At 40.7% G+C, this 12,120-nt stretch overlaps 1 protein-coding gene and 1 long non-coding RNA gene across 2 annotated transcripts; one reads left to right on the forward strand and one right to left on the reverse strand.

Moving 5' to 3' along the window:
- Positions 1 to 2,036: 2,036 nt before the first annotated feature.
- mospd1 (motile sperm domain containing 1) lies at positions 2,037 to 6,733 on the reverse strand. The gene is made up of 5 exons (XM_064350630.1): positions 6,580 to 6,733; positions 6,373 to 6,448; positions 5,509 to 5,741; positions 4,921 to 5,082; positions 2,037 to 3,586 (listed from the first exon to the last, which is right to left on the reverse strand). Exons 1-5 carry the CDS (start codon positions 6,731 to 6,733, stop codon positions 3,555 to 3,557), a joined length of 657 nt encoding a protein of 218 aa, XP_064206700.1. The 3' UTR covers positions 2,037 to 3,554.
- LOC135263054 (uncharacterized) lies at positions 3,477 to 8,557 on the forward strand. Its single transcript, XR_010332383.1, has 3 exons — positions 3,477 to 3,612; positions 5,455 to 8,262; positions 8,431 to 8,557. It is a non-coding gene; the product is annotated as an uncharacterized LOC135263054 (long non-coding RNA).
- Positions 8,558 to 12,120: the final 3,563 nt, after the last annotated feature.

Here is a 12,120-nt window from a genome sequence, read left to right on the forward strand (position 1 = left end):
TTAGCATAGGTAGTACTGGTAAATTTCAGTATTTGGTGAGTCAGTGTAAAGTTTACATAGGTGTGTTTTCAGTCTGAGGCAGAAGATGGCAGTGACTCTGCGGTCCTGATTGTAGTGGGGAGTTCATTCCACCATTGAAAATACCATTCCTTTGCACACGGTCTACTGTCTGTGTGGCATATTGTTGGCATGAACTGGTAGAGTTCAAGGGTTGTCACAGTCATGCTGCCCTCTCGTGGAGAAGCAATGTATTGGCATTCACGTTGTACAGACTCTCGATCAAGCAGTAGGCAAGTGGTCAGTCAATGAGTGACTGTGGACCAAATGTAATTAGAGAAATTTAAACAATATTAAAGTCTGCAACCCATAGACATCACCAGATGCTGGGTATCTTCCTTGACAATGCTTTGCCAGGCCTGTACTGCAGCCATGTTCCGTTTCTGTTTGTTTCTGGGGTGTTTTGACTTCGGTTTTATGTTTAGCAAGTGAAACAGATGTTTAATTGGATTCAGGTTGTGTGATTGACTTGGACAAGAACATTCCACTTTTTGGCCTGAAAAACTTGGTTGCTTTTTCAGTATGTTTGAAGTAATTGTTCTGTGGCAAGGTGAAGCACCTTCCAATGAGTTTTGAGGCATTTGATTAGACCTGAGCAGATAAGATGTTTTGGAACACTTCAGAATTCATCCTGCTGCTGCTGTCATCAGTGACATCATCATTAATGACAATTGAGCCAGTTCCAGTGGTGCCCATGCATGCCCAAGCCATAACACTACCTCTGAGGTAGTATACTTTGGATCATGAGCAGTTCCTTTCTTTCTGCACACTTTCCCATTTATGTCACTTTGATACAGGTTAATACTTGTCTCATCTGTCCATAAGGCTTAATTCCATTACTCTTCAGGATTTTTATGGTTTTTTGCAAACTAACCCAGCCATTCTGTTCTTGAGGCATACCAGCAGTTTGCATCTTGCACTGAACCTTAGGCTGGTGTAGTCTTCTCTTTATGGTAGTCTTTGACACATCTGTGCCTACATCCGGAAGAGGGTTATCGATCTGTTCAACAGTTGAAAATGTGTTTTTCTTCACAATTGAAAGTATTTGTAGGTTATCCACGACAATGGTCTTCTTTTGTCTAGCAAGGTGTTTGCTATTGCTGAGCTCATCAGTGTCCTTGCTTCTTAATTTATCAAACATTTGATTTTGACAAACCCTATGTCTCTGATCAATTTATTCAAATTTTTCAGCCTCACAGTTCCTACACGATTCACCCGGTAATGTAAATAACTTCATAATAAAGCTTACAGTCAGCACTTTAACCTCATATTCATTGTTTCATTTCAAATCCAATATGCTGGAGCACAGTTGTGTCACAGGCCAAATACTTAGACTGCACTATATTTGTGGTAATGGCAGTAGGTGTCACAATATAATTTTTTAAAAATTAATGACTGATGGAGGTAATATGCACTAGAACAGTTGAACAGTTAAAATTTAAACTGTGGGCAACATTTTTCAGGCAACTTTGGTTGCTCAGTTGCTCGTGTTGCTGGGCGTCGCTCAGCTACACAGAGAATGAATGGATTTCCGGCGACTCGGTTGACGAGTTGCTCGCTGTGTGAACGCACCATTAGTGTCTTACCAAAGGTAAGCCAGATAAAATATCACTCTCCACACAGGTGTGCTGGCATGTGCAGCCCAGCGTTAATGGCAAACATTGGGATGCCACGTATGCCATCCTGCCATGGCATGTTGATATTACAGTTAAAAAAAAAAGTTGACATTACAAAGAATGAGAATGCACTGTGCAGACAAATGTGCCAAATTATCAAAAGTTAAAAAGAAACCAACTGTAACTGGCAACATCTCTGCTCTTGATGACAATAGCTGGACAGGATATTTGTAACCAGAGCAGTTGTTGGCAAAATGCTTCAAGCCCAGACATTTTTGTGTATTTGATCTTGCTTGTGAAATAGTGTTTTACCCACCTGTGTTTGCAGACTGGGGGGTTAATAAGAAAACGCAACGCAGGACGTGAAGTTGAACAACACTTTTAATAAAACATTTCCCTTTGTCTCTATGCAAACCCCTTTCACAGACACCCTCCCTGAATTACCCCTCCCCCCATCTACAGCTTGCCCTCAGTCCATCTCTGTGCAAGGCTCCGAACAGCCATGCACTAACTGACCTTCACTTCACCTGGCTTATACAAGTAGCAGTTTGTTTTAAAGTTTATTTTTGTTGTCTTAAAACAGTTAAAACACGATTTAGAGGGTAACTGTGTTCCCCTGTCAGTCAGACCTTTTTCTGTTTCCCCCCTCTCCCTCCTTCAAGGACACAGGTGGAAGGTCTACGGGTCAATTACAGCGTGCCTTCAATTTTATTACGCAGCTCCGTATTAATACGGGTTTCCAAAGTACCGTGCTAACATGGTTAGCTAACCAGCGTATTAACTTTAGGGAAGTCTTGATTGCAGAACGCGCGAGTTCCGTATCCGTTGATCCCAAGAAAGTCTCCCGCCAATCTCGAAATCAGCGTATGTTTACCCCGCCGTAGTGCGCATGCTCCAGAGCGGAGTTCAGCTATTTTTAAAGAAGTAGATATGGCGACAGCGGAGACTGAAATGTTTTCGTATTTTGACGTGGGCTAATTATTTCGGCTTTATAGAGCAGTGGTTTTCATACTCAGTCCTGGGGTGTCATTGTGTACTCTGGTTTTCATTCCAAGCACAACTGCAATACCAGAATTTTAACAAATTGTTTTCTTGGTTCCACTTACGAAATTCCGCTTCATTTATCGAGGGACTATTTACCCTCTAAAAACCCCATCATGTCAGAAATAGCTATGAATGCCATGAAGAATAAAGTTCCATATTCACATTGTGCTACATTACTCAAGAAAAAATCAACCGCTTGCTAAATTTCGGGGATTGTAATCGTGGTTAGAACCAGCAAACACAAGGGCCTCCAAGGACTGAGTTCAAAAACCAATGGACTAGACCAGTGGTAACCAGCCCTGTTCCTGGATATCGATCGTCCTGTAAGTTTTCACTCCAGCCCTAACAAAACACATCTTATTCAACAGCTAGATCTTGTTGAGCCGCTAATTAGTAGAGTCAGGTGTGCTAAATTACACACTAGGGCAGGGGTCTGCAACCCTAGTCCTGGAGAGCCACGTGCTCTGCTGGCTTTCATTGTTACTCTGCACTTAATCAGTCAGAGCAGCCGATTACACAGTTAACTCACTTCACCTGGTTACTTGGGTCTGAACTGGGAGCTGATTTTAAGGTGAAAATAAAAACTAGCATAGCTTATAGCTCTCCAGGACCAGTGTTGCACACCCGTGCACTAGAGAGCCTGCTGCATCGCGACTAAAGTAATTTGGTCTCGATCTTGTCCTACATCCGGGAAATAAGGAAAGTCTCGAGTAAATCCCATGTTTAGTCTCCAATTTGAAGGCACACTGCTATCGACCCCGTGTGTCTGTCGACTTTGTTCTATCCTTCATTTCCCTTCCCCTCTCTTTCCAGGACATGTCCCGCACTTGTAGCATCTCAAGTCCGCAGGATAACCATTGTAAGAAGACCTGTGCAGGAAGAGGCAGAATCAAATGTAAGACATGATTCCACAGTGCTATCAAAACGCATATTAAAATCTAGGTATGCTTAAGTAGAAAGTTCTGAATTCTATTTGTGATGTCTTACTGAACTGTGCACTTACTCAACTGTAACGTGCTCAGAAGAGGCCTCAAAACATGCGTACAGTCAAATTTGATTGTTAACTAGGCTTTTTTGTTCATTATCTGAATTAGTTCTTCAGTAAGATAAAAATATATGGTGCGTATCCAAAGGCATATGCGGAAGATGTTTCTATTTAGAATGCTTTATGATTCATGCAAAGTCATTTTAAGTAGTTACAGACCTCATGTTAATAACAAACGTTTATCAATACAATTATTATATTAATATAATATTAAATATGCTATTGATTTTAACTACATTAACTAACCTGAATCTGAATAGCCTCAAATTTTTCATTAGCTTTTAATTTCAATTTCAGTTTAGCTTAATTTAGTTTTTAAAGCAGTTTCAGTTTCTCACACACTTCATCTTGGCTTTATTTTACAATAATAACCTTGCTGGGAATGCGTGTAATTCATTACGTTTACTGATAAAAGTGATTAATGATATATAGCCAAATGACTCTCAAATGCACAAGCCAAACCCGACTTAGCAATGGTGTACTTGTTGCATTTGGAATACTTGCATAATTGTGTCTTTAGGGACCATGTATGAGGAGCAGATACGTTTGCACAGAAAAATGAAAGGCTGATGTTTGCACACAACCCTGCAGGTGGCATGCCTTTTATGAGATCACCAAGATGCTTCCTTATGCAAATCGGCATGAACAGGCACACACTTTCAATTTATGAACAATTGGCATTCATCCTCTGATACACCTGGGATACACACAAAATGGAAGGTCTGTGCACGTTTCATGAATTCCACATTGGTTTTTCGTAGGAACTTTTATTAAGAACAAAAGTCAGAAGAATTTAAGAAAAGTTTTGTGAATGAGGCCCTTTGTTTGCAGCATGTTCCACAGACACAAGATAGAACAGGGTCTATAAATATCAAAATTATAATGCAATAAAATAATTAAAATTAGCAAGTAAATACTCATACTCAAGTAAAACAATTAATAGACCTTTTAAAAATATATGTAAGAATTTGATTTGAAATACATTTGTCATTCCATATCCTGGAGTAAACTGAGATCAATTCAGACACTCAGTGTCACAAATATGCTTTATAGGAAAACAAAAAATACTAAAGATAATAAAGACCAAGCCCAAACCTCCAAACAAAATAAATAAAAAAGAACAAGGGCAGGAAATCCCTTACTTGGCAGATCACTCACCTAGAACGTAAGCAGCTACAAGTTTCTTGTTAACACTTAAGTGGAGGTAGACAGGCACAACGGACTCCAGCTCCCCCAGGGTAGGAAGCATAAGGACAGCCACACACACCAGCCCTAGCAGGACGGTCAGCACGCTGGGCCCTCCTGGCGCTGCCCGGCTCTCTGCTCAACGCAAACCCACATCCTCCTTACTCACATGCCCCCTTGCCTGCCCACAGCAAATCACCAGCGTGTGGTTAGTACAATTGCAGGTGTTGTCTAACGCATATATAATGAGAACCTGCAAAGCTTATGAATTCGCAAGGACAGCCCATTTCTATTAAAACTGTTAGGAATAGCCAATGTCAAAATTCACATTCTAACTGGTCAAATTAAAAGTTTCCACATTAAATCAATTACTTCGATGCAGTGAAAGACTAACAAAGTAGCCCTATTTATCCTACCTTTGGCTAATTACAGATACAGTCATAATGCTAAATATTAACATATGCTTCACACAGTTCTCAAATTAGCACAACCAAACTGATTTTTTAGGATTGATCTCCCTCTGGTGGACAGAAGTTACAACTGCAAGCCAGCACTATCTACCTGGCTGGAATGCGGTCTGCTCAAAGAAAGCACTGTCGGCCAGCTGCTCCTTCATCCTGCGCTCCTCCTCTTGGGGCCGAGAGTGTGACGGCTCCTGGGAGGCCGAGGGCAGCAGCGTGGCCATCACCTCCTTGCGGCCCAGAGCCTTCCGCTGGCTCTGTTCAGACACCTGCAGTCGGAACTTATCGATCACGCCATAGTGGCAGGCCCGCACGTCCCTGTGGCGGATTACACTGGGTAGGAACAGACAGATGGGGGTGAAGTCCAGCAGAAACAAAAATGCGGTCATAAAGTCGCATCAGGAACAGGTAGAACCAGACCCATTGCATTACAGTCACTTAGCATACGTGCTTATCCAACTTTAAAAAGTGGAGCAAATCAGTGTCAGTCTCTGGAATACAAAAGTGCAATATCACCAAGCGGTCACTGAAGGTCCATTTTAAATAAGTTTAAATTGAATTGAAAGAAGAAAGAAAGGTCTGCTAAAGAAGGTCAGAGCAACCATGGTGTAATCTGAACCAGTGGATCTTCAGCCTTTGTCAGAAGATAGGTGGGGTTGCTGGAGGGCCAGAACAGACAGGAAACGTGACCTGGAGAGGCATGCACGCGGAAGGGGAGGGGCCAGGCTAGAGGGCCCAGAGCTAGCAAAACAGAGCTCTGACTATTGTGTTGCATCTTACAATCTTTTGAACATATAACAGAGTGCTCCCTTTAGCTGCTGGATAGGTTGCCTCCAACATCTTAAATTTGACAGACAGCTGGAATGTACAGATGAATAAACAAAGTGGGTGGGGCTATCGATGACCTCACACATGAGAAAGTGTACCTTTACAAATGGGAAAAGAAGATCAAAACCTCACTTACATGTCCACGCAGCACTGTGGCTTCACAGCTCCAGTGGCGTCTACTACGGCATACTTGTTCGGCGCTGTACACAAAACTGGAAACACAGAAATCGATGCTTAAATGGTGTACAGTAGTGTAAACCTTCCCAAAAGCTCCAAAAAGCGGTGGAGGCATCAAACAGACTGGAAGGACTGCGTGCCACAAGAGTGCCGAGATCTCCCTCACCTTTGAACTTGAGGGCAAATTCGTAGGGATTGTAGAGCGTGAGCACCTGCTTGTGGGACGTCTGCTCATCGGCGTAGAAGACCAGCTCAGTGGGGAACACAAACACAGGAAGACTTCCCTCCACCAGCTCAGGCTGCCGGTTATGATGCTGCATTGGCACGCGCTGCACTCAGTCCAACCCAGCTCTCGCTCCAGTCTGTCCGTCCCCACCAGTCTCGGTGCCCTTTGTGGCTGTGTAACCTCCCTCCAGGCGCCAATTGGCCTCTCCTCTCAGCTTATCAACAGCATCACAAACACCCTGGGAAACAAAAGACCATCTTTATTGTAACTATATGAAACGTCATTATTTTTATATATATATTATATATATATATGTATATAAACACACGCACATGTAGAATAAAACATGGTTTTCCTGGACAAACTACAACTTTTTAAACACTGAAAATGACCACCATTTTTAAAAACTGCTATAATAAATACGAGTTAAGAAAGACTGATTCATGAAAACCAATCAATAATCAATAAAAGTTCAGTATGTGTAAAACAACGCTTACATACGTATACTGTGATTTCACCTTTGCCGTGATTTCCTCTTTTAAATAATATTCCGCGTACTAGATTCCTCTTCCACGTGGCTAATCACATGAGCATGTTTACAGGCTCAAACGTCATTCTTGGCTAAAGTCTTTTGCAATAGCTGCGTGCCAGAGCGTCTCTGCCTGTGTTGAGTCAAATATGGTTGGGTTTATCCCGTGGGATAAACATGGACCATCTCTTTATTATTATTATAAGAGGTCTCTGCATTAATCACTTGAGCACAATGGATGTTTAGCTTCCAAGCTTTGTAGCCAACGTCATTAGCTTGGAAATCTAACGTCATTAACCAGCCATCGATGTTTAAATTCTATCATACCTGTCCTGGCCTGATAGGGCTAAAATCAGCTTGTCACATGTTTAACGTTAGCTGTCGAGCAAACCTTAAATTGCAATACCATCTGGCTTGCTAAAGCTTGTTTAATTATGCTGTTTGCACACAATAAGCACAGTTAACGTTAGCTGCTAAGATGTAAACTTTACACCGTGGACACTATCAAGTAGGCAAACTACCAAATAAGCGAATACAAAGGCTAAACAGCTAGCTAGCTATGTAACGTTATTATGTTAAAACGAAACCTACTGTATATCTAGCTTATTATGTGACGTTCCTGTGTGTGACATCTTAATTACCTAAGTAGCTAACATGGGTCACACTGACAGGAATATCAGAATAGTTAACATTACAGGAGCAAACCCCTCATCTGGGAAAACTAATAAGCTATTTGGGAGCAATGGACAATTAGCTACAGCAATTACTATGCAGATGTCAATTTGCTAACTTAGCTACATATAAGCTAGCTAGCTGCTGGCAACCTCAGATACCGACCGAGTTGACTACAATCTAAGATAGCTGGGTACAATTATGATATTTACCAAACTGTATGCCTTTATTTAACAACGGTAGAAAGACAAAGGAAATTAACTATTCAACAGAACAGCTAGCTAACTAACATTACCTACCGTGACAACAAAGACCATTTTCATTGGAGAGCTAGCCAGACAGAGCTAGCGAACGTTATCTTTTTATTGTGCTATTTAGCTGTTAAATATTACTTCTAAACTAGCTACCAGCTAAATGGGAAGGTAAATAGATCTCCTAAACAATTGTCACCAATTAGCTTATTCATTTATTTTAAGATCAGACTTACCCTCTTTTCAATCCTTATAGATAACGCTTGCTTGTGACTGTTGTTTAAATCCCACCCTGTTGTTTTCTCTCCTTTCTCCCTTCTCTTTGTCAATATGCTGCAGTTCCACACGGTGGATGCCGGGATAGTGGAGGGCTCAAAGAATTCCTCCAGTCGTTTTCTGACGTAACTCTAACTATACCGCAAAATGTGAATACTTTGTTGCGATTTAAACTCTCGTAATATCACATTGGTATATATCTTATGACGCGTTCAGTGACAAATCAGCACTCTGCTGTAGGCTGTATTTCATATGCAGACCTGTCGTGTTCGTGGAAGCTGAAATGTAAGCGCCCAGTGCTTCAATTAATGTGACATTTGAAGTGTTTTTTTTATTTTTTTATTTTATTTTAAAAATTTCGTCATATGCAACTAGCATTAGAGGCTGTGGATTGTAATTTAGCTGAGTTTCAGAATGTTAAGGACTTCCAGTGGCTGCCAAAGTGCCTGTTCCTTATTTGGTGATGTCTCATATTATGCTGCATGGAGACTTTGGGACTTTGTGGTTCTTCATACTCTTGCTCTTTTTTTCTTATTGAATAAGGTGAGATCGTGTTATTGCATCACAACACTCTCTAAAGCATGATTCTTGGTGGTAATTATAGCAAACATTTAATGCCTGCAAGGTCATTGAACCTGCCCACACATAATAAATGGTTACACAAACACACCACGTGCTTAATGCTTTCCTTGGAGAATATCAAGCTTTAGAAGAACCCTTTAACTAAATTACCTGATTTCATTTTTCAGAGGTGATTATGTATTTTGAATACAGAGAACACAAAAATTATGTGCCATTTGTTGGATACAATTGATTAATTGATGTGGTGCATTTATGTGTGCAGGCCTACTGTATGCTATAAAGTGTTGGAACCTAATTTTGTGCACTTCTTCTAGACTCAGTCTAATGCACCATTATTCCTGCATTCCTGCAAATCTTTTCCTCTTGATGTTGAGCTTTCAGGCAAGATTATAATGTGGCAGTCATGCCATAAAGGCACAGCATGCCAGACTGGAACCTCATTGGACAAGTGTGGGATGAACAGGGATGAAGTGTGGTATGTATGGCGCTGAAACCAGTGAACAGGTATATATGCTTGTATAAGATCTAAAGGAGGAACAAGATAGAATGCAACAAGATCACTTTGTCAGTTGTTAAATGAAGACCCTCAATGGGCTGAGAAGCCTGTTCTAGTCATGATGCATTCTTAGGTTTTAAGGATCGCATCCACGACCCAGCTTTGAGAGATGTATAGATTTTGTTGATTACAATGGGAGAGGCACAGGCCAATAATAACCTGTAATTTTTGCAGAACAATCCCTTATTGATGGCAATTGTTTGTCTGCATATTTACATTATGTCCTGTTGTTAATTAAAATTAATCGTCAGTGTAACCAGTGAATATTTATTGCAGTGAAATTCTGTCTAGGCATTCAGTCCAACTACAGTTGGTTGAAAGTGAAAGTTTTCTAGCTAACTAGGACATAGCCAGGCTATATTTGGGTTAAACCTGAGCTATACTGGGATTAACCTGGTCTGTTTAAAACCTCTCTCAGCCTAGATTTCCTCTAGGCATCTAAATTCTAGCTTTTGCTCATTGGGTAGCTGCTATAAAAATATCTTGGAAATGTGGTCATTTTTCTGGTTTATGGCTTCATGAATGCGTTGAAGAGTGACAATTTTATTTGGACTTGCATTACAATCACTTAGCAAATGCTCTTATCCAGAGTGTGGTACAGAATTGGAGAACATTGTTGTTTGTCTCAGGAATACAAATATGTGAAATCACCAAGAAGGAACAGAAGGCCTAGATGTAAAGTACTGCATCTAGATACAGAGATACCCACAGTATATATGCCTGCAGATGATATATTATAGACATTACATTTACTTAGCAGACGCTTTTATCCAAAGCGACATACAAAAGTGCATTTCATGGTCATTGGACAACTACAAGGTCATTTCATCCATATGCTTCCTACCCTGGTAACTTGTCTTTATTTTGTGCACAGGTGGTTACCATAACTTGTAGATTTTCTAAATAGACCCAAAATAGCCATACTCTTAAAACAACCCCATTCTACAGGATAATAAAAATGCAGAATACAATGCACTTATTAATATTTATTATTTGAGTTCCAGCACTGTATCTGTATGAAACCTTGGTATTATAGATTATAGGACATCAACTCATAGGAATGGACAATCCATTTTTAAAAACAGTAACAGGTGTTCACATAGTAAAACAATAGATGCATTAAAAAAAAATACAAATGCCACCATTAAATAAAACACACCACAGAAGCCCTCAGTTTGTGATATTTAAAAAAGCAGAAATTGTATGTGTACAGCACCCTTCCTTTGCACCTCAGCTACCATCAACGTGCAGCACCCACTTGGGTACGGCATGGCAACCACCAGAACACTCACTACACATCAGCTAAGGTGGAGAGGCAGAGATAAAAGCAACTAATTAAATGGGGTGATGGTCAGACAGTCAAATTCAGGAACATGGCCAGGTCACCAGGAAACCTCAACTTATTGTGATGAGATTTTTAAAGTCTACAGTGAGTTTGGCCTGCTCTCCCACAACATTGTCCCCATCAGTGCACTGGAGCATTTCATTTCTGCTTGGTCAAAAGGGAAGACTGCCCTCTTCTGGCCTACCAACACCACCAACAGCCACAACCTGTTTTTCCAAGGTCTCCTTCTCAAGCACAAAGCCCAGCCCTACTTAGAAGACATCTTCCTGAAGAATAATAGTATATTGCAGCTATATATGCCAACTACCACTTTATGAATGGATTGAATATACACAGAAACTGAAATCCACCCTATGAACGAGCATAAAGCATTAACTGTCAAAGCAAACAAGCCCAAGCAAAAGGGTCTCCGATAGTCTGATTGTTGTGGATACTTTTTTCCAGTTTCATATGGAAACCTCAAGAGTTCAATTCGATATTAAGGTTAAAAGTGTAAACAAATACAGTAACTCAACAACGCACCAAAGCGGTAGCCTATATTCACTATTCAGAATGGCTGAGATTAAATTAAATATTGAGTCATCTGGCCCCCAAACCCCAAGTTGTTTCAAACGCAGGGTGATATTTTTACTCACAATACCGTATGACACATGGTTAATTTCACAAGCATTGTAAATGCTTCAGAGAGGTAAGAATATAAAGGTTGCTAGTTACTAAAAATGGACCACAGTAAGAGCGCACCTAATGCACATAATACGGGTTATATATAGAGTTCGATCTGGAAACTGGCGATCAGGAGAGTCGGTCTCCTGGCTAGCTACAGAACTTTACAGTGTGCAAAGTGTAAACAAAACACTTCGCTGACCCCAAATGGGAACATTGGTGGGGCTGTAGAAAGCGCTCCGCGGCTCGAGTTTTCGATGCAGTGGAAGTAAACAGCAGATTGCCTAATCGGGGCGGACAGAACAGTCTCATTGTCTATCCTTTCCTCATAAGACATAACCTTCCTTTCGGTCATTTTCCAATTCGAAGAATTATTGCTGTTGATCTATAGATAAGCTAACAGGCAACTGAAACGGCACAAAAACCTCTCCCTTAGAAAAACCCAAGGGAAGCCATGTTTATGAAAAAATATATATTTCCCGTTTTTAGGACAGGCACCCACGAGTTCAATCGATATGGCTCATAAACTAATTACATTACGACGTTGTAATTAGAGGTAGGCACAATGATTTAAAATAATTAGAATTGCATTCATCGTAAAAAACGG

This window comes from Anguilla rostrata, chromosome 9 (assembly GCF_018555375.3).
Source record: "Anguilla rostrata isolate EN2019 chromosome 9, ASM1855537v3, whole genome shotgun sequence".
NCBI classification, from domain to species: Eukaryota; Metazoa; Chordata; class Actinopteri; order Anguilliformes; family Anguillidae; genus Anguilla; species Anguilla rostrata.

What these genes read in the sequence shown, in the direction of transcription:
- mospd1 (XM_064350630.1), bottom strand. Translation starts at nt 6,733, where the DNA reads ATGCAGCATCATAACCGGCAGCCTGAGCTGGTGGAGGGAAGTCTTCCT. An exon ending in CCACAGTGCTGCGTGGACAT is followed by an intron (nt 5,742 to 6,372) that starts GTAAGTGAGGTT and finishes GTTCCTACCCAG; the next exon opens with TGTAATCCGCCACAGGGACG. An exon ending in TGTAGCTGCTTACGTTCTAG is followed by an intron (nt 3,587 to 4,920) that starts GTGAGTGATCTG and finishes CTTCCTGCACAG; the next exon opens with GTCTTCTTACAATGGTTATC.